Source organism: Micropterus dolomieu, linkage group LG08 (assembly GCF_021292245.1).
Source record: "Micropterus dolomieu isolate WLL.071019.BEF.003 ecotype Adirondacks linkage group LG08, ASM2129224v1, whole genome shotgun sequence".
Taxonomy (NCBI): Eukaryota; Metazoa; Chordata; class Actinopteri; order Centrarchiformes; family Centrarchidae; genus Micropterus; species Micropterus dolomieu.
The window spans coordinates 6582950-6610528 of record NC_060157.1 but is presented as its reverse complement, the minus strand read 5'-3'; the positions used below and the strand labels follow the sequence as shown (position 1 = coordinate 6610528).

General features: G+C 38.4%; 1 protein-coding gene across 1 annotated transcript in view; it reads left to right on the top strand.

Moving 5' to 3' along the window:
- The window catches only part of LOC123975634 (formin-like protein 13), a 35640-nt gene extending 8061 nt beyond the window's left edge, over nucleotides 1-27579 (top strand). Inside the window, exons 9-17 of the mRNA XM_046057291.1 lie at nucleotides 4101-4212; nucleotides 6982-7072; nucleotides 10964-11050; nucleotides 14930-15082; nucleotides 18189-18318; nucleotides 18451-18483; nucleotides 18877-18974; nucleotides 20612-20695; nucleotides 26558-27579. Coding sequence (XP_045913247.1) covers nucleotides 4101-4212; nucleotides 6982-7072; nucleotides 10964-11050; nucleotides 14930-15082; nucleotides 18189-18318; nucleotides 18451-18483; nucleotides 18877-18974; nucleotides 20612-20695; nucleotides 26558-26659 — 890 coding nt within the window. The 3' untranslated portion in view covers nucleotides 26660-27579. The remainder of the gene's footprint in view (nucleotides 1-4100; nucleotides 4213-6981; nucleotides 7073-10963; nucleotides 11051-14929; nucleotides 15083-18188; nucleotides 18319-18450; nucleotides 18484-18876; nucleotides 18975-20611; nucleotides 20696-26557) is intronic.

The following is a 27579-nucleotide window of genomic DNA, read 5'->3' as shown; positions in this document are numbered from 1 at the left end:
CTACTTTCCTATGTGGGCATCAAACTGTTATTTAAAAGAAACAATTTGAGAAGTTTAGATGGGAAATGTCTCTTTGGTGGAACTGATAACAATTCATTGACACATGAAATGTGTCAAGGGACCTCAAATTAGAAACATATTTTGTAAGGGGTCACAGGCCAAAAAAAGAAGCCAATTAAGTATTTTTTATAAGCTCATAGTTTTAATATCTTCATCTGTAAATTAACTAGTAAATATAGTTATCAGTAATAGTAACTGTTGTGGAGAAGAAGTATAAAGCAGAATAAAATGTAAATATATGCACAAGTAAGGACAAATACCTCAAAAGTGTACTCAAGTACAGTACTTAGGTAAAATCTTTCCACTACTGGGTGAGATCCATTGCATTTTTTTGTAATCATAGCACATTTCTGCTTCGAATGAGTCCAACTAATATGGTTATTTACCTTGAGAGCCCTGGTACATGCTGCCTATTTAATGACTGGAAATGTTGCACTCCTAATTAAAATTACACCTGTGGGTTCCCGCACCCAGTGGGATACACTCTCCATCTCCATACTCTAATTTGCCAGGGCAATGCCCAGTTTGTCTGAGTGCCAATCAACAAAGGGCTTGATTTGCACTTGTGTGTGTGTGTTTTTTTTAGACCAGAGGCCTAACCCTCACTCTTGAGGACACTGGTAGCGCTCAACATTATTTGAATGTTTTATGTCGTGATTCCTCATTTGAAAAATGTGACACGAAAGCCTCTGTTGGTCCTGGTGAGGGAATTACTGTCTCAGGTCTTTAATGTCAAGGATTTAGAGACGTGTTGATTACAGCTTTGTACCTCCAAAATGCTTCTCATTTAACATGATTATTTTATTCACTTTGTTATGAGTAGATTTTCAATCAGTTTGATGTTTTTGATCCAGTAGAACAATTTGACTCATATCAAGTCAACCTTTATGGACAGTTAAAGAAGTATAGTTTGACAACTTGGGAAATATGCTTATCTGCTTTGGATGCAGATGGAGTCCAGGCTGGTTAGTAAAATGCTAGCGGCCAATTTTGCAGCACACATTACAGTCCTTGCCCCTTGACTGATATTACATACTCCCACCACAGAACCTCCCTCTCTGCTTGTAGTGTCACCTCAGACTACTGGCCCCCCATGCTAGCTCCCTCCATTGGCTGCGTCTGTCCTTGCCACTTGCCAGTCACTTTCCCCATGCAGACCATTATTACAGACAGGGTGGTGTGTGCACTGGGAACCTCCATCAACTACCTCACGCCTCTGCTTGTTCTTCGGCTGTTCCACCTTCAGCAGTGAAGATGACCCTGATCAATGCACGGTTTATTGGAAACAAGTCTTTTACCTTGAGTGACTTTTGTAGAGAAAGAATGAAGTTTATTTTCTTGACTGAAACTTGGCAGCAGAATATGGACACACAATAATATGCACACTCTCGACCTGGTGTTTACACATGGTACTGATAATGGATTTGTAGGCTCCAAGGATTTATGTGTCAGTGACCACAAATATATTTTATTTGACAGTGGCTTTACATTGGAATCTCAGTCTTCTTGCTGTATGAGACGCACCTGTTTCATAAACAAGTCTACAGCCGTCAATTTCTCTATGGTGTCTGACAGGAATATTGTTTTAAAGGATGGATTTTTAAAGAACACGTCAACACTTTAGTCCAGTCTCTTGACAATCATTGCATCTCGTGCTGGATAAAGTAGCTTCTCTTAAATAAATCTCAACACAAAACAAACCACCTGGAGTTTTAGCTGTAAATGTTGAAAGACAGAAAACACTTGTGGAAAGCCACGATGCTCGAAGTACATAGACTGCATCTCAGAGAACTTATGGGTACCATTAACGACATGGTGAAGGCTGAGAGATCTTCTTGTTTTTCAAAATCTAATATCTTCCAGCAAGTGAAACCCTAAAGCCTTTTTTAACACTGTAAACTATATTGTTTCTCCCAGCACTCCTAACTTACAAATCTTCTCAAATAGTGATGGCAATAACTTTCTTAATTATTTTATAAGGGTTGAAAATATCAGGGCAAACATCTAACCATCGTCCAGTCCACTCACTAGTGGTTCATCAAATACATCCGTCTTGAACTCCTTTTGTCCTCCAGCCCTCTAGATATCCTACCAACCTCCCAATTGTTAAGGGGGTTTCCCCCTGTTGTTTGATAAATTTCAATCTAACTCCCGTAAACTGTACTCCACTGAAATGGCTCTCCTCAAGGTCTCAAATGATATTGTAATGGCTGCAAGTGCTGGAGCTGGTTCAGTTTTGGTTTTAGTTTACATTAGTACCGCATTTGATACTGCTGACCACCATATTTTAATCCACATGCCAGTGTGTGATCAATAAAGTCTATCTTATCTTATCTTAAAGCACCTGGTGGGCATTTCTGGGACTGCACTGGAGTGATTCTCCTCCTATCTCACAGATATCAGTCTCTGTAGATGAAGTTATGTCAGCCTCTATCCAATCTACGATCAGTCCTGGGACCCATTTATTCTTCATATACATGCTGCCACTAGGACAGATTATCAGTAGTTTTAGCAACATCTCCTCTCATTTGTACGCTGATGACATCCAGTTGTATTTTTCATTTAACCCTAAAGACCCTCATAATCTGTCTGTACTGAAGAATTGTTTAAATGCAGTTATTTTCTACAGTTAAAAGCAAATTAAAGTAAAGGCTTGATTATTGCTATTGAGAGCCTTCTCTTTGTAATCAGGCAGAACCTTGGTGCCTTATCCTCACCTTCCTGGCCTAATCTGCCCAATCTTGGTGTGTTTTTTGACCAATCCATGAGTTTCGATTCTCACATTAGAAGGCAGACTCGATCTTGTTTCTTTCACCTAAGGAACATAACAAAACTTAGATCTGTTGTGTTAAGAAATTAAATGAAGATCCCAGTACAATACTTTATTTCACCATGTTTGGACTTCTGTGATTCTCTTTTTACTGGCCTTAATAATACAATCTGTCCAAAACACTCCAAACACATTCCTATGCATTGGCTCGCTGTTAATTGTGTTTGCATTTTTAAAATGTCACTTATAGAGCACAGCATGGCCAGGCTCCACAGTATATCACGGACCTTCTGCATCCCCACACCATGAGCCAAGCTCTTAGGTCATCTACCCTGGGTGAACCAAGATTTGGAATACTCTCCCAACAAGCCTGAGGTCTTTAGACTCTGTGGACTCTTTTAAAAAGAAGCTAAAACACATCTTTTCAGACAGGCATTTAGGTAGCATGTGGTATTTAATGTTTAAAATTATGTCTAATGTTTGTTCCTCTAGTATTTTTATCTATTTGATTCTATTTGATTATATTTCTTTGACTGTGAAGCACTTTGTGACTGGTGTCTGTTAAAGATATATACATAAACACTAAAACATTAAACACTATTGGAGGTGCCAATAGATGGATTTTATTACCTTCAGATAGAGCCAGGCTAGTTGTTTTAATGCTAACATAATTGGCTACTTGCTCTAACTTAATATTAAATGGGCAGAGGTATCAATCTTCTTATCTAATTCTCAACAAGACAGCTTATATCACAAAATAACGAAGTATTCTTTGAAATTAAGGGGAAAGAAAAGTTTGCTGCCATAACTGGCAGTGCATAAATACAAAGCTCCACTTCAGGAAAAGCTTTGACCACAAGTTAGTTGACAACCTCACAACTTAATGAAAGAAAGTTGGATGTGACACTTCCAAATCAAAGCCTGATTGGCTAAAGCATCTCAACTGTATTTTGTAAAATTCACAATGTATTTTACATGCATGTCAAAAAATTCCTGATGCAGACTCCTAATGAATGCATCTCACAGCTCCTGAATTATGCCAGTCATTTTCTGCAAAACAAAAAAAAAATCAGATCAGGTTTGGCTTGATAGAATGCAAATTTGTGCATTTCCCTTAGGCATTTGGGAGAAAGTAATTAAGCAAAGAACCCTTTGTTTTCAGAATGCTTTTTGAGTTATTTCATCGCAGGATAAGAAGACTATCTGTCAAAAGGAAAGCTTTCATGTACTATTGAGTGTGTTGACTTTTTCTAATCTATTGTTCTTCTAGGTATTTTCCTCAAAAGTTTTCCAGTGCAACCGGGAGAGCTGAAGGACAAACTGTTCATCATTAATGAGGAAGATGGAGGCCTGTCTGATGAGCACATCACCTCTCTGAGGAGGTATGACTTTGTGCCAAAAAAAGATGATTTGTATTCATTCCTTATAGTATCACAACTGAAGCTGAGAGGTGAATGACTTTTTGTGCATGATTGTCCATGGGTGGTTGATGCGTGTTTTCATTGGCAGAGACAAAACCTTTGGATACTAGCAGCTTAGCATCAACAAGGGATGTGAAAGCATGGTAGAGTCAGGACAATGAGGAACAGGGGAAACCACTGCCTGTTCATGTGAGGAAGACACACAGGTTTGCACAGCAGTCCGTCACAGTGTTCTAATACTAAAAAGCAGATGCCAGAACCTTTTACCAAAGCAGCTTACTAATAAAAGTTTTATCTTGGGTTATTTGTGGAGATGGAAACTATTGACATGCCCTCAGGAATATAAGACTGAAAGCGGGTAAAATGCTTCCTGAGTCTTACCTGCAGTTTACTCAGTGGCTTTGGATGATGACCTCTCGGAAGGCGAAAGTAATCTAATGTACTTGTGTTTATTTATGAAAACATAATATATATTTTAATGCACCGTGGCGTAGACCTGAGGAATACAATCTTGAAAGAGCCACTCCCAACAGGTGCTGCAATATTAATGGCTGGTGCTTCTCCAGTGCCACACAGGCTCGCTCATGAAAAAGTGAATGCCTTTGGTTTGAGGTCAGAACGCATGGAAAAGACAGAAAGAGAAAGAACAATTTAAGATGAGCGAGGTTCAAATTCAGAGCAAGACAGTAAATGGCTGTTCCCATCAGCGTATCGCTGCTTTACAGAATCTGACGAGGACCATCAGCACTACTTGGCTTTTAATCACTTGCCTTTCTCCAGGCCACTAGAAATCAATGTGATGACAGAAAGAGGCAAAGGTCAACATGAGAAAGTATGTGTCTTAGAAAAAGACTACAATCTGTAGGTCGAATAGATAGGTATGTGTGTTTTTTTGTTGCTAGCTTTTTTCTGTTAGATAAATAAGAACTGATATTTTTCATATGGACTCATTTATTTTTATTGGATTTTAAAGAAACGAGGTGGCCTTTTTAAATAGGCAGACGAGGAACAGAACCGCATAGTTTAAATGTATTAATTAGCCAATGTTTATATCTTGCACGACTGTAACCAGCAATGCCATTGTTCATGCCAGCATAACATAACATGCAAATAAATAAACTTTATGATATAGATAAATACAAAATTAGGTCAATTTTTGAGACCCCCTAAACATGTGATGCTTGCATTTCGTACACTGGTTGTAACCATCATAATTCTAGTATATCACAGTTTCTCAAATAAAAGCCAAGAAGGTACCTATACATCAGAAACACTAGAAATTCTAAAAATGTACAGCCTATTGAATGCATTTGAGCACCAGAAATCTAATCCATAACTCCATAGTAGACTGTTTGGGGATGCTGTATATTTCCAACATGCACTCTTTCCCCTTAGAAATAAAATATTCACTATGGCACCTATAGACATAACCTCTGGAAGGAAATGTTCTCCTTCTGTGATTGTCGTCAAGCTTTCCTCTATTCTTTGTGTTGAGTTTTTTGTTGTTGTTGCATGTTTGATTATTCTTTGTGTTTCCTCTTAACCACGTGACTGTGGTGTCCCTGTTTTCATTCTGATACGCTCTTAAAACAGCTATCAATCAATATTTTATAGAATGATGGATCAAATGATGAATACGTGTAATGTAAAAGGTGTCTTGTTTAGTGATGAATTTCCCCTCAGCTCTATAAACTCACTGTCATCACTCTCATCAGTGTCGTTTTCAGCTGCAAGCAGGCAGCAGCTTTAAGCGAAAAGCTCTGATAAACTCACTGTACACTATCTGCTGAGCAACAAATGGCAGACACAATTAGCAACTAGCTGGTGAACATAGTGGAGCATTTAACAGCTAAAGAATTACATATTTCCCTCAGGAGTTGGTAGTGACCAAAAAAAGAGTGAATATTGGACTTTCAATCATCAGGTGGACACAAACATGACTCCAAATGAATGCTAATGTTGCTCTGTAACTGCTGGATGTGTAAATAAGCAACTATTTGCTATCAACTACTTGCTATAAGATGGTAATATTTCAGTATTGCAGTTACAGCTTGTCTCCGCTACCCCAAGTGGCTCAGTGATCAGTTATTGCATTTTTAAAGATTTAAAACAATATAGCAGGTAACTAACATTAAATATGACATGTCATGAAGACTTCAAACACACTAGATAGACACTGGTGGAAGGATGAAAATATATCATATCTTTCTGTTTTTTCTCCAATGGCTTAATTTAATCATCTATTGACAGATCTTGTGTACCTGCTTGTAGTTTTTGCCACAAATTCAGATAAAATGAAAGGAGCAAGACAATTAAAGCACCTGAAAACTCATTTAACATTAAATATTGATGACTAAATAAGCAACTTCAGAGTCTAAAAAATGTCTGTAGGGACCATTACAAATTTAACAGTCAACAACTGTGTGGGTGTTTTGGCCATTAGATTCTGATTCAAATGTTGCTTATTCCTGACTGGTGCGCAAAAGGATGTGATATCATCTTTATGCAACTGGGCCTGGCCCACTTCAAACCAGTGAGAAGTACATAGAAATGAAGTACAGGACTCTCTCATGTGAAATAGCAAAAACTGTTCTAACTTTGCCAGAAAATAGTGTTTTCATGTAGGATCCCATGACTCATAGTTAGAAGGTAATTGAGAATACATTTTCAGGTCCTTTAACTATTTTTAAAAACTAGTTCAGTGATGTTATGTTTGTGTTTCTGTTGAAGGTACGTCCCCACCATGGATGATGTGGAAATGTACAAATCCCACAAGGGACCTGTGACAGAACTGCATGTTGTGGACCAGTACATGATGGAGGTACATTTTTTGTTCCCAATATTTATTATTTTATTTTTTATTTAACCTTTATTTAACCAGGTAGGCCGATTGAGAACAGATTCTCATTTGCAACGGCGACCTGGATTATATTAACTAGAATTAAAAATTTGAATTGATTGATTTGAATTGTGACCCTATCAGAATCAAATGCAGCTCCTGCTCATATAGCGCTTTATTTAGAATGGCTTGTTGAGTTTTCATTCACCTGTCACATAGTGAATGTCATGACAAGCTCTTAGCATTCATCTGGTTATCACCTTCCAGCCTGGCAGTCATCTGACCTGTGTGCAGCTGGCTAAAGGCTTGCAGGAGGGGTAACAGGTGAACTGTATCAGCCCACGGTGTCTTTCAGGAATATTTGACACCAGACACAAGGGATATTATATGTAAGAGAGAGGGTGGCGTCGCCATTGGAAACCTCATGTACTTCTGAAGGCACATGCCTTCTGTGATAGACTGCAGTCAGCCTGAATGCTACTTAATAGAGAACATAACCACCCCTCTTTATTGCTGTCAACTAAAGCAGGTATTCAAATATTGCACTTAATAGAAAGATTGGAGGTGATTGCTCACTCTTTTGCAGGTTTAAAAAAAAAAACAACTAATGTTCTGCAATTTTCAGTAATTTCACACATTCACCACCTAAAACCCTATTAAATTATTAAAGAAAGTGACAGGGCTGACACATTCTTTATGAATTATCACAGTTAGATATTCTTTAGCATCATTACTACTTGGAGTTAAATGTCTTCCACGTGACACAGGATAGTCAACTTCAGCTGCATTCTGTACTGCTCAATCTATTCCCTCATATTACCAACGTGTGTGGTCTCTGCTGGTGTTTTGCAGTAGTGGTGTGGCCATAGGGATGGCAATACAAGTGTGATGGTTGGTCTGACTGTTGGTCCAGACTGAAATATTCTACAGACATTAATGGTCCCCAGATGATGAATCATGCTGACTTTACATTTTTACTTTTTAGTGAAATGTTTTGACAACTACTGCACGGATTGCCATGAAATGTGGTGGTACACATATTCAGGTCCAACTCAGGGTGGGTTCACACCTAAAAGTCCGGTTTCTGAATCTAACCAGTGGGAGAAATTTTCCAGCTGGTTCGGTTTGCGTTCACAAAGGCAAAAACTGAAATGGTCCAGGAAGTGTAAACAAAAGCCATGTAATGGAAATGTCGTTCTATTATTGGTCATACAGTCAACAGGGAAAAAATTAATTTATTTAATAAAATAGTGCATTTCAGGGGAGAAACTCTCCATCAGATCAGAGATGATTCCATGACTTGTTTGCATTTGACATGCAAAGTGGACCAGTGAAGTGTTAGCCCATGCAAAAGGCCTGGCATAAAAGCAGCTTATGTTTATACGGTAGAATTCGTATGTATCTCCTTAAATTAATGAATTAATGCAGTAAATACCTACATGTTACATACATGAGCATATGTAACATACGTAAGCATGCTGCAATTAGCGTTTAAAGCAGAGCATTGCTGTGCAAAGCAAGGCTGTTCTCCAAACTCTAGACTCTAAAGTCTTGTTTTCCATAAAGCTGCAGTAGTGAATTTTGTTAAAACTTTTTATCATATTTGCTAAAACTGTCATTAAATCCTGACACTAGTACATGAGACCAATAATCTGTACAAAAAAACAAACAAAAAAACAAAATCTGGTTCCTCTTGCTCCTCCTCCCTATCCTAATGACATTTGAGACAACAACAGTGTATAGCACAAAACACAAGTGTAAACACGTCCACATGAAACTACGGGCTCATTAAGTATGATGCCCTGGTGCTTGTATCGACGAGTGGCAAAGAAGCATGAGGACGTCCTGCTGTTAGACGGTGACACAGCTGCCTCAGAAGCCCTGAGCGTTCTGCCCTAGGCCGCAAAGCATCAGAGGGGCGTCTTTGAGAAGACAACTTCCACTGAAAGGGACCAGGTTCCTAGAAAGGCTCTTGCCTCAAGCTGTGCTTCACAGGGCAACCAGTAGGTTTGGTGGGAGGGGCTTAGCGGAGTGATAAGAGCAGCGGAGAGAGAGACGCATTGTATGTTCAATTGTTACAGACTGTAGCTTTAAGCCAGTTGAAAATGGTCTTTGATCAAGGGTGTAACTTTGTGTTGAAAAGTGGTAGGGACATAAGGGCTCAGATTAGGGGAGTGTTGATACATTTGTGTCATGAGACGTGACGATGCACGAGAACAAGCCGGATATTTTTAGCATTATTTAGATGAAATATTTGATGTGAAAATATATGTGCGTGGGGTCTGCGGGTCCTCCCCCAGAAGATTTTGAGCATTAAACTCGTAATTTCCTGCATTCTGGACACATTTTCTGCTCCAATTTACGGTGGAAATGTCTGTTTTTATATGATATTGCATGTTTTTTAATTGTGCAAATCAACCTTTTCTCAAAACATTTTTATTTGTAAGTTAACATTTCTTGGTGCAAGCTATTTTTCAGAACATTTTTAACAAATGCATTCAAAAAGTGACTAAAATCAGCCATTTTCAAAATGTGGTGGGGACATGTCCCCAGCGTCCCCTGTGTAAATGACCCCCATGATTAATTACTTTCCTCTCAGGATGTCTGTGGAGTATAATCTGACAACAGATAGGGTAGGTAATATTGGAAAAACTAGCAAGAGACAGCTAGATTTTGAAAGTATCCAACCAAAAAAATCCCTCCAAAGCCACTCCCCCAAAACATATAATGTGAGTGCACACAGGTAGGCAAGTGGGTAGGTAGACAGGGAGGTCAACCGTAGATATTACAGTACTGTGACAGCCACAGATAACAGAATTATCTGAGTTGTGGCATCAGAATGGAAACAGGGACACCATAGTCACGCGGTTAATAGTAAACACAAAGAATAATCACATATGCAACAACAAAAAAAAACTCAACACAAAGAATAGAGGAAAGCATGACAGCATTAGATTTATTGATTGCTGTTAGGATGTAAAGAGAATTTCTACAAATATCATAAAAATGCTTCTGAAATAAATTGCCTACCCTAGCTTTAAAGAAAACTTTCAATACAGTACAGTGTTGAAGCATTGACCTTTTCCTTAAGATAAAACAAATCCTAATCATGCTTTCCTGCATGTTGTGCATTCTGTTGCACTACATTGTATACAACGTCAGTTTATGGTCCTAAATCATGCCTGTCATGCTTAAAGTGAGAGTTTCTGAATATGGATCTGAGAAAAAATCAGCAAAATACTAATGTGTGAACACAATTTTAGCCCAGGAGGAGTTAAATTATAACAGTATCACCTTGGCATGGAATCAGTGTGATCTGCTAACCTCGCATTAGAAATGCAAAATGTGTCAGAAAATGTGACAAGACGAGGAGCACCATGCTCAGGAGTGTGGAGGATGGTGCATTCTGGGACATTTATGTTAGAAATAGCCAAATTATTACATGGTCTTAATTTCAAACACTAATCCTAATATCTTTCCTTAACCATCTATCAGATAAGGTGGCCTTTGATTTTTGGGAGATGGTACCTGAGCACGAGCGAGACGGTCTGACAACGTAGAGTGATTTATTAGAGGTTAGCACTGACTCAAAGGTCGACTAGGCAGCTCAGCCAATCGCTTTAAGGTGTCAAGCCTTCAGTTTCTCTATTAAATCAGCCTGTCGACAGGCCTGCAGCAATCTTTTGCCTGAGGTAATCTCGCCACATAACTTGAGTCTGTAAGAACAAGATCTAGCCATCCAACGACGGTATCTCATTGCAGCACTGCTTTTTAGATAATTCTGAATAATCAGGTTGTGTGACGATGTAATATAATTGCTTTCTCTTCTGTATACACAGAGCTTATTACACTCACATTTTTTCCCTGCTACAGATGTGCAACATCCCTTGCCTGAGCACACAACTCGACCTGCTGCTGACTCTGAGAGAGCTCCCGATCAGCATGAATGACCTGCAGCCTGTGAGTTTACTCGAGTACCTACAGAGTCAAATCAAAGGTCGAATCAGACATTTCAAAGTCTGTCCAATTACTACAAACTAAACAAGGATAAAACCACCGCCTCTACACCACGCGCCGAAACACGAACATGCAAATTTATTCCGTAATGCAAATGCAAATTACATGGCTTTAGACATAAATGAAAAGACCATCTGGTGACAAACTGACATTAATACATGAAAGCCCTTTTCCCTCCAGTTTGAGCTTTATGCTTGAAGTGGTGGGTGAAGTAGTTTCTATTCTATTTGCTGGATTGTTAAGAGTCTTGAAAACAGAAAGGCATGAGAGGCACTTTAAGACACCTCTCTTCATTTGTCAGAGAAGAAAAGATGGACCTTAATCAAATCAAGTTCCATTTTTCTTTAGGTGATGTAAAACATACAAATTTTATATCTTTATCAGAAACCCAATAAATATCCACTTTGGAGGTTTCACTGGGGAGAGAAGGGGGAAAATTCATGAATTTTACTTAATTCAACAAACTTCTGGAATTTCTGCAAAGACAAGCGCTCTTAACTGAATACAAGTAAAACAAAGTTAAAAAAATTCTCAAAGTTGCGGTTAAAATATATGTTATTTTTTTAGATTATTTTAGCATTTTCTTAACCCATACATATATGGCCAAATGTTTAAGGCTTGTACAGTGCGAGCATCTTGACATTTTGGGTTCATCATTAGTCAGAATAATCATTAAGACTCTTATAGATGATTGTTGTTTGTTGGCATTGGGGCCTGCAGGGTGTGAAGATGTTGCTGTCAAGACAAGAATACCTCCCAGCTCTTCGGTCGTTTTTCAGTTTTTTATGTGATTCTATCAAGCTTCTGTTTCTTTCAGCATCAGTGCTTCAGTTCTAATCTCTTGCCTGCTGACTGTCTGAGAATGAAGAGAAACAATGGATAAGAATGATGGCACTATAATCCATTGACTATAACAGCAATTTTTCTTTGTCTAAAACACGGAGACAAACATATCGTGCGCTGCACGACACGACAAGAAAGATTAGCAATTTCATTAAGTTTCAATTTACTCTTGGCTTTTCTTTCTGATATTGTTTCTCTTTCTACTGCGTTGCAGCTTAGATTTATTAAAAAAAGGTAATTTTTCGATTAAACTTTGGTATTTGCTTGTAGGTACTCTGTGACAAGAGGTATGCCGCTTTCTAATCTACAGTCCACATCATAGTGTGTCACTGTCTCACAATAGCATATGTTCAAACGTGAAGAAGTTAGGGTCCACTCTGTTGCAGAATAATCCAAATCCTTCAATTCTCTGACACAACAGTCTTCTTAAAGCCAGAACATTAAGGAGGATTTACCCGCCACCTGACAGACGAGGCTTGAGGAAAGAAAATGGAGAAGTCACCACCTGGGAGATGTTTCTCACCTACAATGTGCAATGTTGGTGCAAGGTTTCACTGCCAGTGACAATGACAGGTTTTACTCTGCATTGTGGACCTGGCTCCTTCTTTAAACTGTTTGCTGTGCTCTGTGTGAAACCATTTCCAAATATAAATAAGAGAGGCAAACACACAGAACCAAAGCCAGTGATGCAGGAGACAGGGAGAGCTCTGGCCAGGGAAGCAACCCCTAAACCTGTGATGTACTGAATGGTAAAACCAAATGTAGCTCTTTCAGCAGTTCATTTTTCGCATGTGCTTTTTCCAATTAAAGTCATGATGAAACAGATGTTGGAGCATCTTTAGTATCTGTAATGTAACATATTTCCAACTGAAACGGTATAGTCACGAAAGGGGTTTAAATCAAATCCTACCGATTTGATTGGATAGCTCAAAAGTGGGTGTGGATGGGAATACAGAGCGATATGAAGCTGTAGTGAGATGCTGGGCTGTAGATCTAGCCCTGTTTGGGACCTTTTCATACATAGAAAAGTTTAGGGCAGTGGCTTTGGGGAAGTTAACCAGACATGCATTTGCCAAACCAACCAGTTAGTCTTCATTTTTGAATCTATTGTTTTGTCAAATTGAAGAGAACTTCCGGAAAGCACTTCTGATAAAGCATAAGTTTGGGGTGAAAAAATAGTCACTACAACTGTTTTGAGAGGGGTCTGGTTGTTTCCATCAACTGTCAAATGTTTTCTGCCCTCCAGCCTCAGTGGGAAGTAATGAGCCCATTATGGTTTGGCTCACCAGAATAAGGTGAAAAAGACAGGACACTAGAAAACTTACTTGGACAAGCTGCACAAAGGTGAGATTTATGATTTATTAAAATTCAATTCTTTTCCATTTTATTTATATACTGCCAGTTCACAACACAAGTTATCTAACTGCACTTTTCATCTAGAGCAGGTCTAAGCCATACTCTTAAAATATTACTTACAGAGCCCAACAATTCCCACCGCAAGCAAGCACTTGGCAACAATGTCAAGGAAAAACTCCTATTTTACAGAAGTTTTTTCAAACAGTATTTTTTGATTTTACAAGAGAAAGGACTTCAAGATTGAAGACTGTTTAGTTTGGCAAATGCACGTATGATAAAGAGTAGCTCACAGCCGCTTCCCTGAGATTCCCCAAGCTTTTCCATGGAAACTATCCTAGACTGTCTCCAGAGCTATGCATGAGAAAGTCCCTCCTCCCACACCTGTCTCATTTATGTTGTTATATCAGGAGGTGGAAGACCAGGGAGAAATTAATAAATTGGAGCAGAACCATGCTCTTTCGGAAATGTAAACAGAGCATCTGCCAATAGAAATTTCAAACACACACATCCTCAAATGATTTTGCTCTGCTAGCTAAGACCATGCATGCCTATGATCCACAAGCTAACTCCAGCTTATTTGGGAGGGGTTAGCTAGTTACCACAAAATACATTTGATTGAATGTCTTAGAGTTATGGATAAGGCATCTAAAAGATTTTAACATTTTGATGGAAGAGAAAAGACAGGGATTTTATATAACTATGTTTTTTTGACATAGTATATTTACCACATACTCAGAGATAACATAACAATTAACACAGGAACATCGCATTAGAACATTGAAAAAGCATGTTTCAATGTCTATAATGTAACAAGGAGGATAACATGTTTATGATTTACTTTTGACTTGTTTATGATATAGTAACTTCAATACCAAATCAGATGATACAGTAAAAGCAGGTTACATGACGACACATGTTGAAGTGTTTCAATTATGTTTTATACAAACTACAGTAGTTTTTGCCATGATGGCACAGATGGCCTTGTGCAAAGCCAGTAGATGTATTGTAGCTGCATATCTGCTTTCTCTTCTGGGTAACTGTGACTGTCCCACTGGTAGGTTTTGGGAAGTTATTCTTAAAACAGGAGCATATGGTGAGAGTGTTGCTGCTAGCTGGCATGGACCTTATTTGGAAAAGCTAACTCTTTGTCAAGGACTATGATTCCCATAGGATCAACTCCTTTTTATTCCAACACTCCATTGGCAAAACCTAAATTCCACTTTCATTTCTTTTCAGTTTTCAGTATGATTCTATCCATATTCAACAGGATCTGCTCAGAACTGGTTAAACAGGGAAATTGTGTGATATTCCAGAGGGATACTTGTACTTGACACAATTGCATACCAAATAATAATCTTGCCAAACAACAAGGCCCTGATTATCAATTTTATGAGGTCAAATGAGGTGTTGTGAGATGGCTGTTTATCTTTATAATGCAAAATACTAAAGCCTTGAGATATTTTTGTCTACACTTTGTCAGCACAGAGAGCCCCAAAACAAGCTTCAGCCTTATTCCACTTAAATTTCACGGTTGTTGTGTGGGGACATGAATGCAAGAGCCTGTATGTGGTTGGATTACAGAACAAAATTACTTTGCTCTGTGCCCCTGTGTTTGTCTTCCAGCTGATTAACCAGAAGATCAGAATGTGCATGCAGCTGAACAACTGCAGGTCATTTGTTTCCGTGCTGGAGTACCTCCTCGCCATTGGCAATTACCTCAACGAGAACACCAAAAACGAAAAGGCCAAGGGATTCCGCCTCTCCTCCTTAACTAAAGTACGACTCCACCACTGTTGCCTGACCTTTGATTGAGTTGCAGCACCAGGCTAATAAGACTACTCATTGATATACACAACAAGGCTTCCCTACATCTTCTTTCAACTGTCTCTCTTGTCCTTTCTGTTCGCCCAGGCTCACTCAGGTCTCTGACATCTGTCAGAAGGACTGTGGCCACTAGTGGTGGAATCTCTCTCTCCCATCATTAACTGCAGCCAGCAAAATTTCTAAGCCCATTTCTGCTTTATTTAAAGGAATAGTTTGACCTTTTCGGAAATATGCTTCTTTCTTGCAGAGAAGTAGGTGAGAACAGTTATACTCGTATATCTGTAATAATGAAGCTGGAGCCAGGAGATGGTTAGCTTAGCTTAGCATAAAGTCTGGAAACACTGGGAAGCCACTAGCGAGGCTCTGTCCAAAGGTAACAAAATCAATGTCAGCATTTCTGAAGCTCACCAATCACCAATGTTTAAAAAAGTGGAAAAACTATTTTTTGGCTGTAAGCAGTGACTTCCCTAAAAGGCACCTAGTGAAAAAGAATGGTGTGGATGGGGCCTGTGGTAACAATGGATTTTTAAAACAAATACGATCACCTTTTAGCTGCGTATCAGAGTTGATCTCCGTCTACATTAAAATGACTGAAAACGCACATCTAGTGGCTGTTCATGTACACTGGACATGCGTGTGCCGGTGTAAACATGAAGCAGATGGTCTCTCTCTTCCATAGTTACAGAAGATTTGGTGAAAGAATAAAGTACTACAGATGAAGAACTGCACCAGATATTTTTTTGTCATGGACCAATAAGCTGGAACTCGAAAACAGACTGGGAGTCATCGCAAAGTGTAGAGGTGTAGGCTGTAGTGTTATTTGCCCGGTACAAAATATTTTAATGAAAAAACCAAATCAAAAACTCAGTAGCATTGTGTTTCTGTTTTGCGTGATTAATAAGACCCAATCAGAGAGCCAAACGTGAGCGTCTGCGTAATCATTTCTAAAGTCCTCCGTTTTTGCCCGTTCCCACTAAAACGCTACCCGGAGTTTTAAAACAAAAAACAGGGTCGGCGGTGTTTTCAAACTTCAACGTTTTAGGTCTTTGTTTTTGCCGTTTTAGTCTGGACAAGTGGTAAAAACATAGCAAAAGGTCTCTGTTTTGAGTGTTCATACACAACGCGAATAAACGCAACTCGCCATTATTACAGCTGTATGAACACAAAGTAAACATTTTGCTGTGATTAAATAGCAATAAACGTATCAAACTGATGCCGAAATAACTACAATATGATTTGAATAACATATAATAACAAATGAATTCATGCCATGTCTGTCAGCAAGACAGCAGGACAACAACTTCTAAAATGTTTGTTTTCTGAATGGAGTTTGGATCGATCAGGGCTATGCTATGCTAACTTGGTCACAGTAAAGTACAACGATAGCCAGAATAAATTTACTCCTCCCTTCTTCCACGAGCAAACGGCGTAGTTGTCAGAGCCTAATCCAGTCCGACCACGGGTGTTTATTTGTCCAAAAGCTGGAGCGCTGCTCCCTGCTCCTCTAACCCAAGTTTGGCAGCTCTCGGCCGGCCTGCAGATTTTCAAACGCCTGCTCTGCCTGGCCCTCTCCACACAACGCTCTGAAGCTGTCGGTGACGTACGGACAATCTCATCACCACGGCTTTGCGCCGCACGACAGGAAATCGCGGCTCTACGTGTCATTTTCACACCTCGGCTTGCATGGAGTAAACGAACAACACAAAGCAAGTGGATTTTGTTACCTGTGGACAGAGACAGGCTAGCAGTTTCTCCTTGTTTCAAGTCTTTGTGCTAAGCTAAGCTAACCATATGCTGGCTATGGCTTCATATTTACCAGACATGTATAAGAGTGGTCTCTATCCTCTCATATAAGTCCTGGCAAGAAAGTTAATAAAAGTATTTCCAAAATGTTGAACCATTCCTGTTACGGCCCAATAGTTGTTGGATGTATAGTTTTACGTGTTGTCTTCCTCTGATTTTAGTTTGAACCACTGTTTTGTGTGCAAGTCTCTCTACTGGCGAGGTTTAAGGGGCAATGCTCCTGGCACAGAAGTAAAATGTCCTCTGCTCCATTTAATGAAGCCGAGGCCTCGTGTTCCCTTAGAGGTGTTTCCAGGTCTAATTGAAAATAGTAAACTGTTGCTGCTTGAGACAGACTCATCAAATTAATGGCCGACTGCTTCCAAGAAAAATGTATTGAGGTTAGGTCAGATCTTTTTTTTTTTTTTTTTTATACTGGTGAGCATCAATACTTGGTTCATGTCTTGTATACATAAATCTTAGAAGCTGGCCTGTGCCTTAAATTGGCAAACAACATAACCTAGAAATATAGAATTGACTATGAATGTATATCACACAATTAGAGAGGCCCCTCTTGCATGTCAGTAATATGACACCACGTGTAGCATGGCTTGGATTTTAGAGTCATAACTCAAATTTTATGCAAATATATGGAAGCATACAGTTACTGCGGCTGCTACTAGTACTACTACTATTACTACTACTACTACTAACTATTAAACACTACTCTCCCTCTCCATTGTCTCTCTTTTGGACTGATTTATATATTCCGTTATATATTATACTAATGTAGTATTTATTAGACTATTCTATTATGTTTGCTATTCTATTATTTGGCTGTACTATACTATATATTATATAATACTATATTACAACATTCCATACTAGTTTATGTTAATATGTTATACTGGGTCATAATAGAAAAAAATAGATTACAAAACGACTACACATACACAGAATTCACAAAAATGATTATCTCTCACAGCAAAGTATTAGGAAAGTTATTTCACTTAGGTAAACTTTTGTGGACGATATGAACACACAAATCAATGGATGTGTGGCATGGAAAGAAATCTCTGTGTAAGTGTCAACTGAATCCATGCATTTCCATCCTATTCTTTTCATGCATTATTGCAATAACACACACAGGTGTAGATATCATAGTACACATCTGTCTTGATTTCTTTATGTTGTAAGACCTTGTGCTGTGTGGCAGGGGACTACAGGTTATTACAGGCCATGGCCTTTATTCATTCTGTGTTTTCTCCATCTGCAGCTCTCCCAGCTCCGTGGGAGTGACAGGAAGTTCACCTTGCTCCATGCCCTTGTGGAGCAGATCATGTTGCATGAACCGTGCTTCGCCACTTTTACCCAGGAGTTGGCAGAATTTGAAACTGTCCCGGGAGGTATTTGCTAATCAAGATTTGATCAAAGCTGAAAAAAAAACTGTGTGGTTCTTTTCAGTTGTGGTCTGTTGAGTGAAACGTGTATTTTCTGTGTGTGTCACTGTTTTTTTTCTCTCTCTCTCTTTTGGATAGCTTCCATCAAAGGCCTGACTGCAGAAGTAGATGGTGAGTAGATCGCATTTTACTACTGTGCCCAAAGACTGTTGTTCTCAAATTTGCTGAGATCACTGTAATACTGACCCTCCTTTTTTGTGCCAACGTAAGTTACTTATGAGGAAGTGTGATAGTAACATTTACTAGATCTTCCTGTAATTGTAGTTTCAGTATACATCATTGAAACACAATGATCTCATTGTCTAGGGAATATATGGGCTCAATCCAATATGTTACGTATATGATGACTTTCAAACAGTTGCCACAAGCACAAATACAGCACTTCACGTGACCACACAGGAGACAGCATCTGATTTAAAGCAGCTGTTTGCTTCAGTGGTCAAATATGATAGATGATAACCAAGGTGTGTGTGTGTATGTGTGTGTGTGTGTGTGTTGCTTCAGTCCTGAAGAATGAACTGCAGAAAGTCATTCAGTATAGAAAGACTTTCAAGAAGAGAAATGCTGGAGTTCATAACCTAAACTTCTCCAGAGACCTGAAGGTGAAGTAGTAAATCTTGTGTTTATTATGTATTGACACATTCATTTAAAGGTACAAATACGCTACATTCATGGTTTCTCACATTAATGAACTCTTTACTATCTGCTTTGTTTCTACCAGCTAGTGGTTTTTCTCTTCTTTAATTGGTACATTTCTGCCTTTTATGGAGCATTACAGCCACTAGGGATGTAAACAAATACCAATACATTATTTGGAGATACACAGATAATGTGCCCTGTACAGATACAAGCAGCATCCACATTTTTGCAATAATATTAATATAGCTGTTATTTTTAACCATACTGAAGTCTGTCCCTTTGGTGACTGGACAGAAAGAAATGTGGAGGAGCTGAAGTTAGGGTTGTCTATAAAGTACATCCAAAATAGAACAGCTTTTTTTCAATATTTAAAAAATTCAGAGACACTTCCTCCTGTTATTAACACAACCAACAGTTTTCCTGTTTCCCAATGCAACTGTGATATTTTCCCAGTGATAAAACCTCCTAGTTATACCCCTAACTGCCACCAACAGCTGATTGATGGAATTGCATGAATTTGAAGGAAGTCATACAGCTGTTTTTGTGTACACTTGGTTAGTCTCTGAGGCAGAGGCATACAGAGTATTTTTTCCCCTGAAACTACTCTATTCATTAGTTGCCATCTACATCCCACTATGTATTTGTATTATTCCCGTGAAAATCTGTATCACTCATCAAAACACTGCTCCACAGTTCCACTAGTAGTCAAAAACCAAAGTCCACCCCAAAGGGAGTTACCATCTCCCACAGAAAACACTGCTCCTGAACTGCCTGAAAAAAGCTAGACTGTAGTCCAGCCTTTAACTCACTATGTCACTATGTAACACGCATCATAATGCTTGTTTAGTGGCTAGTCAGGCATGCCCTCAAAAACACTGAGAAACACATTGAGCAACCCCTAAATAAAATTATAAACCTGAAAATGAGCATAATATAGTGACCACCATGTAACTTTTTGGGAAAAGTCTTATTCACATTTCTACCTAGTTAGATGAGAAGATCGACACCACTTATTTCTGTATGCTATGTGGCTGGAGCAAGGAGTCAAAAGGCTTAGTTTAGCATAAAGACTGGGCACAGTAGGAAATAGCAAGCCAACAGAACCTTTAAAACTCACATATATATCACATTGTATCTCGTAAATTAAAACTATACACACATAGAATGTAAAAACGACAAATTAGTAGTTTTATGAGGAGCCAGGTTAGATGTTTCCCCCTGCTTCCAGTCTTTATGCTAAGCTAAGCTAATTGACTCCTGGGTCTAGATTAATTTTTAACGTAAACGTGATTCACAAATCACGAAGAAGCAGCTCACACATACAAATCATGCAAATCAAATCATAATGGTTTTGATTGCAGGCGGTCCTAATTTATTACTTGGCCACCATTTAAATACATTTCCAGACAACAGATCTTTAGTTTTCTATTTTTCTGACCTAACATTACTTTCTATGCAGTGTGCTAGAGTGCCAGGTTACAAATACATTGCAGAAGATCCCTTGTATTTTAAGATATATTTTCTTACCAATACATATTTATATATAACTAAATGAATGATCAAACTGAGTGAGTTCCCTGTGCTTTTCTCCTAACCACAGATGGTAATTGAGAAATACAAAACGGATCTCTCTGAACTGACGAAGGAATGTGAGGAGATGAAGAAACTTTACTCTGTCGTACTGGTAATCCATGAGTTATTATTTCAATATCTCTTTTGTACAGCCTTGGAGATGGATTGTCCTCTGTCCCAGTAGGCTCTAGATGGCCCTCTTCAATTATTTGTCATCTTATCTCTCCACCCTAAACTGGGAGAGTACATATACTTCAGAGAAAGAAGTCCCCAAGGTTACTTCTTTTTCACTAGGTGCCCTTTAGAATATAATCCATGTGTTATACAGTGTATAGCCGTGGCCTCCACATCGTTTAACAGCAAGCACTGCTGATTTGCAGCTTTGAAAAATGCTAACTTACTCCTTTGGATAATTTGTTCCGGATTAGTGAACAATTGCCGCTGTCTCGTGTAGCCAGAAGGTGAGAAAGACAAGTTTATCCTGACCCTTTATGTGTTATGTCACATCAATGAATGGTGTAAAAAATATAAAAAAAAACGAGAAGCTGTAATAGCACCCCTGTTGGGTATCTGATTTAAAAAACATAGCAATGCATTAGCCCACGAGGACACATACAAAGTTGTTTGATAGGCTTTTTTGGAAAAGTTGTTAATACTGTAATCTCTTTTTTTGTTAATTTAGTGATCTCTTATTTTAATCATATTATTCACGTTAAAAAGCATTCCTTCACACTTGCAATATTTATTGTCTCTCTTGATGTTGACTGGACTCTCTGAGACCAAAAATGATGATGTTCTTTAATTTGTTACTCTGAGAACTGTACTTGCCTTTAAGCATTTGTCTCAACATCAGATCTCTCATGAAGAAAACACAGGTCATCAAATTTAGAGGGGGTACTAGTCCATGTGCATTCTTTTATCACATTGTCTATATAGGAGGACATTTTCTTTGCTCACTAACCTGGCTAGATTAGGTTTATAGAGCTCAAGCCTACTTTTGACATCTTAACAGGTGCTATGTCTTTTTTATTTAGAGTGCACACCAAAAACAATCAGTACAAAAGTAGTGCCCATTTTCTCATCTTTCACATATCTTTATGGACAATCCATCATCATAGAGAGTCTACTTAACCTTCCTGCTGTGTTTGAGCACTGAGATATTATAGCATGAGCTGTGAGCTTTAGGCCTGGTAAGGAATTGTGTTATATTGGGCCCACAATTAGATTCCTGTGCACCGCAATCTTTTTCCAAACCTGACACATGAGTAAGCAAAGGGTGGGGGGATTTTCACAACCAACATTGTCTCAAACATTCAGCATCCTTCTCTAACTCTGTTTATCTACATCTCTTCCTTTGTGACTGTGTGTAGATTTAATAAGAGAAATCAACAAGGGGTAACATAATGGATTTTACATGTGGTGTCTATGCTTTCACAAGGTTATAGTAATAAGTCTTTATTAAATTGGTTTTCTTGCAGAGAAGAATACGAAGCTACAGCCATTATAGCTTAGCATATAGACTGGAAACATGGGGAAACAGCTAGCCTGGGTCTCCCCAGGAAAATAATTCCCCCAACAAAGATAGAGTTTGGCACATAATAGCCATAAATCCATAACTTGTACTTTTTACACTTTAATATTGTATATATTAAACAAACAAGATGTAATATGTTAATTAATGAGCTTTGGAAGTGCAGACAGTCTAACTGTTTCCAAGCACTTGTTAAGCTAAGATATAAGAAATAGTCCTTTAATGTGAAACATCCTTACAAGATCTTTAAAATGTCTGTGTTATTCCTTATTTGGGACAGGAGTTGTTTTCACTCATCAGTTATCATTCCTGCATGTTTAAATCAAAGTTGGACCAGTGGAATCTTGACATATTAGATGTATATTTCAGATGTTTTTTCTTACCTCCAATAATTATAATTAAATTTAAAATGCACTTTTTTAATTGTAGCATCCCTATCAGTCCATTCTGTGTCTTCTTCAGTGCCACCAAGGCTCACTCTTCCAATTTTAGTCCAGTGGCATTTGAAGATGGACACAATCCTTAGTCCCTAGCCCCACCTGCGCCCCTCCCCTTCTTCCCTGATTTCACTGCATGGGGACCTTGTTCTAATACTGTGTGTGTGAAACCTCCTGCATATTCAATAAACCCCTTCAGGGGAGTTGGAGAAAATGATTGAGACTGACTGTGCCGTGGTGTTGTGCAAGGGAGCATCAGGTTGGGGAAAAGGCGTCATATTTAGTCACATCTTGTCATGGGGGAGGAGAATTCATAATGATGCCCTTGAATAACCAACATGCAAATTTATTAAACATAGAAGCTCATGAAATTTTTGGAGGGTTGATTTTAGAGAGGTATTTTTTAGTAATTGTTATTCTGGAGGCATGATTTTAAAAAGTAGAAGGAGACATTTTTGTCACGTGCTTTACTGTAATATCTAATTAATCATAATTTGAAATATTTTCCAAACAATCTGACATGTTGCATGTCTTGTCATAGCATCAACACAAAAAGCTGACAGCTATGTCACATTACCAGTTTCTCTTCATATAATACATATCTTTAAGACACCGTGTGAGTAAGACATGACAAAGTAAAATCAATTCCACCTCAGTGACTGCAGATAAGGTGCTTTTAATCTTGCTTCTTCAAGCAAGCAGCTAAAACCTGCATTTTAAAGATGATACAAGTTGCTTCTTTTGGGTGTAATGAACATTTCAGCATCCGGTCTTGTAACTTTATTGTATCTATAAAGTTATCAGTGGATATTTTTCACATTTTCTTTGGTAAAACTTTTATTTTAACCCTCTCTATTTAGCATTTATTAGCAGGATACTTTTAAGTGTTTCTTAACGTGCACACATAATGTGTGTTTGTCAGTTATGCCTTTATGAATAAATGACAACAGTTATAACTTTACAGATTTAGACAAATATAAGATGAATAAATCCCTGTTTTATTCAGTAGTAATGTCATTATAATTAAAAAATAACACCATATGCTATTGACATTGGTGCATTCAATTCACTAGTTATGCAATTCTGAGGCCAGTGTGGAGATGAAGAAGCCCCGAAATTTGTTTTTAATTTTGTAGTTTAGCATTTACCACCACGGAATGGTAACATGCAACCAGCAGTCAGTCTCATTATCCTTCTTATCTTCACTCGTTAAAGTGGAAACACATTGATTCATAGAATAGACACTTCCTTTTTTCTGCTAAAGCCAGCACAGAAAAGATCAGCTAAGAGGCTATGCAGAGGAATATGTAATTTAAACTGAGTAAAATAAAAAAAATATTTTGCCTCAATTGATATGTAATAATGGAAATTTCTGGCAGTGCAAAATATTGGGGAAACATATGCAAATAAACTAATTTGCTTTTGCACATCTGATGCCAGAGTGTAATATATTATAGAGAGAGCAGGTGTTAATAATCATCTCCCTCTCGCTATCAGGGACTTTTTGAGCACAGGCATCTTACACCTGTGTAAACCTTTCAGAAATGTCAGAAGTCGCTTATACAAACATACTCACTATCAGCAATTACATTATGAGCTTTTGGAAGTGCTATGGGACTTTTCACAGACAATACCTTGCCAGTGTAATTATTTATAGACTGGTTCAGTGATTAATTATTATTAATGAATCACTATATACACTCCTAGTGATAAATTAAAGTGACTTTTTTGTATATTGTAGGATACTAATTGCATATGCCTTTTTAAGTAGGAAATTGAGGTAAATGTAAGTAAGTAATTGTTCCATATGTCCATCTTTTAATAAAGTGATTCTTGGTTGCATATGCCAACTTTTATAGAAAATGGTCATAAATTTAGACAGTTGGTGGAAAAGGATTTGCTGTTTGAAAAAGCTCCTAAGAAATCAAAGCAGGAACAACTGGGTGGATTAATCCCACCTTAAAGGTAAAATGTGTAAGATATGGCCAGAATGTGTGTTTTAAATATTTAAAACATTTACTAATATTATCAACACAATGTGAAGAAGGAACAGTTCTGATATTATGTGGAAGACATGTATGTCATGTGTTGCAGAGACATCAGCTGAAGTTAGCATGCTAACGAGCTAGCCCCAGCCTGTCCTATGTTGTAATACCACTTGCACCTTGAGAGACTATAGTCCAGTGTATATCTTAGGTCTCCCCTCGTAGTTTCAGCTAGGAGGTGTGCACAAGCAGCGAGTTCACAAGCTTTCTTAGCTTTTTCCCCCCAATAAATAAACAAAATAACCTTACAAAATGTCTACAGACAAAATATTCTTACACCTATTTTTCTTATCGAACAGAAAGCAATTGTCTATGCTAGCTTTCATCGACGCTCGAAAGGCATGAATTTCCGAAGAATATGGTTCATGCATTCAGTTTCTGTGCCCTGTTTCTCCTGCTTCTCAGAAAGCCTGAATTACTGTGGCTAACTGTGGCAAATTGGGTGATGTTAAATAAGTGATTTTCCAGGCTCTCTTTCTATTAATCTGAGTTTAAATGTGTCCATGCAGAGATATGTGGCTTTGATTAGGCACCTTAACACTTGCCATTGACCAATTAAATTATTTTCTAAACCTTAATCTGTCTAAACCAAGCCATGAATATTTAATCATAAGGCAATAATTTGACATTTTGGGAATTGCGCATTCTTGCTGAGAGTTACAATGGAAGATTTATACTACTGTCACAGATGTATGATAAATATGAAACTACAGCCATCAGCCGGCTAGCTTAGCTTAGCATAAAGACTGGTTTTGTCCAAAGGTAACAAAATCTGTCTACCAGAACCATAATGGCCCATTTATATTCCTGCGTAGGGTCTACGTGCGTACCAACGCCGTAGGCTACGCACGTAGCCATGCATTTATACTTGTACGTAGGTGTGTCCGTCATTCTGCAATTACACCCCCAAGCGCTACAGGGTCCACTGTGTTGACTTTTGCCGGCCGAGCAGGCTAACTTCCGGTTTAGCGCTCTGCTAATGTAAATGGGGGTAAAATTGTAAACGTGCGGCTGGTGTAGCCTTTTCAAATGTTACCGACCGAATGGATCACATTCTGATAGCGAAACGAGTCATTTCACTTGGGTTGCGACGGTCAAATATATTGATTCACTTTGTTACAGCCGCCGTTTTGGCCGCTAGTAAATGTTACCTCAAAGCGCGGAGTACTTCCGGTCGGCTTGGAGGCATTGCGAGGCTACCCAGCCGAGGTTGCCAACATGTTCTTTAATCTGTACAAGTGGAAAAACAACAATTCACCATTTTATTGGGGGTCATGTGCTGGACATTTTCTGCTGGTTGCCAGGCATCTGTTCCTGGCCAAGCAAACCAGCTTCAGGCGCCAGCTACATATTTGCCGAACAGATGTGAGAGTGGTCTTCTCATGTAACGCTCAGCAAGAAAGGCATATATCCCAAAATGTCGAACGGTTCCTTTAAACACTGTAATGAATCTTGCTATGTTAGAAGGCAAAGGAAATCTAGCACCTAATTGCATTTTTAAATCTGTTAAACATGATAATGAGTGAAGAAAATGAGGAGACAGTGACAGCAACATAGCTTGAGCCATTACTTTAACCTGCACAGTCCACAGCATGCAATAAGCCAATTAGTACACTTTGACCCTTTCTGACAAAGTTTGAATTAGTGAATTAGTAATATTTTTTTGCCAGTGACCCTTATTCACCTAGGTGTAAGTATCAATTCAACAGTGCATGGCTACCTCATTGTATAAGTGCACTCAAGGAACTGATTGCATGCTAAGGCAGGATATGAGGTAATTATATCAACAGACCATTGTTAAGAAGAATTTGCATGACCCAGGCACCAGGTCATTAATGAAAGTGAATGCAGTTGTTAATTTTAAAATACTTTTTACAAGCTCAAAGGTCTCAGAAAGCGTAATTACTGTCAGACTAAAGTTTTTATTTCCAAGCAACTAATCCTGTTCTTCTCTTGTCAAGGTTAAATTTGGAGAACCGGCGGATCAAGACTCTCAGGAGCTCTTTGGGTTGATCTGTCAGTTTGTCCACGACTTCAAGAGGGCCTATGCTGAAATGATATGAGTTATACTTTTTAAAGAGACTGCAGTGATGCTTATTAAACAAACCAAATCCCAACTTCTCACATCTGATAAAGATTAAGATACCAAAAATACAGGATGTAACTTTCAATGCAGTATATGATAATTAAAGATAGAACAAAATGTTTGTATTTTTTTGCCTGTGTTTATTTTATAATTTTCATTCTTCATTAATGTTTTCATTGTATAGATATACAGTATGAAGTGTATAGTGATGCTAATGCTGGATGACAGGATGGCAAAGTGATCTATGTTGCATTATTTCATGTAAGAGGTTGGTTTGATTTGGGTTGACTTCATGTTTACTGACATTTGTTTTCGAGACTAGAATCAGAAAATTGGTAATGAAGGATCTGAAACCCCTTGGTTTGAATAAACTCTGGGATGCTGAAGTGTGCTGCTAATACCCACAGCTTTGTGCTGGCAGATGAACAGAATAGACAACACTTCAGATGCCAGCTGAGGCTGGTGTTGGATGTCTGATGATTTTGAACATGCATGTTGTGGTCAGGGGCCTTTCCCAGTGCTCCAGGAGGAGCTCCAAGGGCGCCTCTGATTAAGGACCACATCTGCACTGTGCAATGACGTGATGAGAAACACAAAATTCCCTTTCAGAAGGCAGGAAGGTATTCTTAGCACTGGCTAGAACTAATTTATGTGTTGTACAGATTTTGTGTGTCTGACATTTAATCAGGTGACAGCAAAAAAACAGTTTGTAGTTGTAACTGTGAACCATGGTGGTATAATGAACCAGACACTGAGCAGGAAAAGCATTTTCTTGCAAAAGGAGAAATTAATTAAAACTTTGCATCTACATAAAGTGGTGATTCATTATCAGGAAACATGCAAAAAACATTCCTTTATCTTATTGTTATTTTTTACATTTTCAGTCTGTCAAAATTG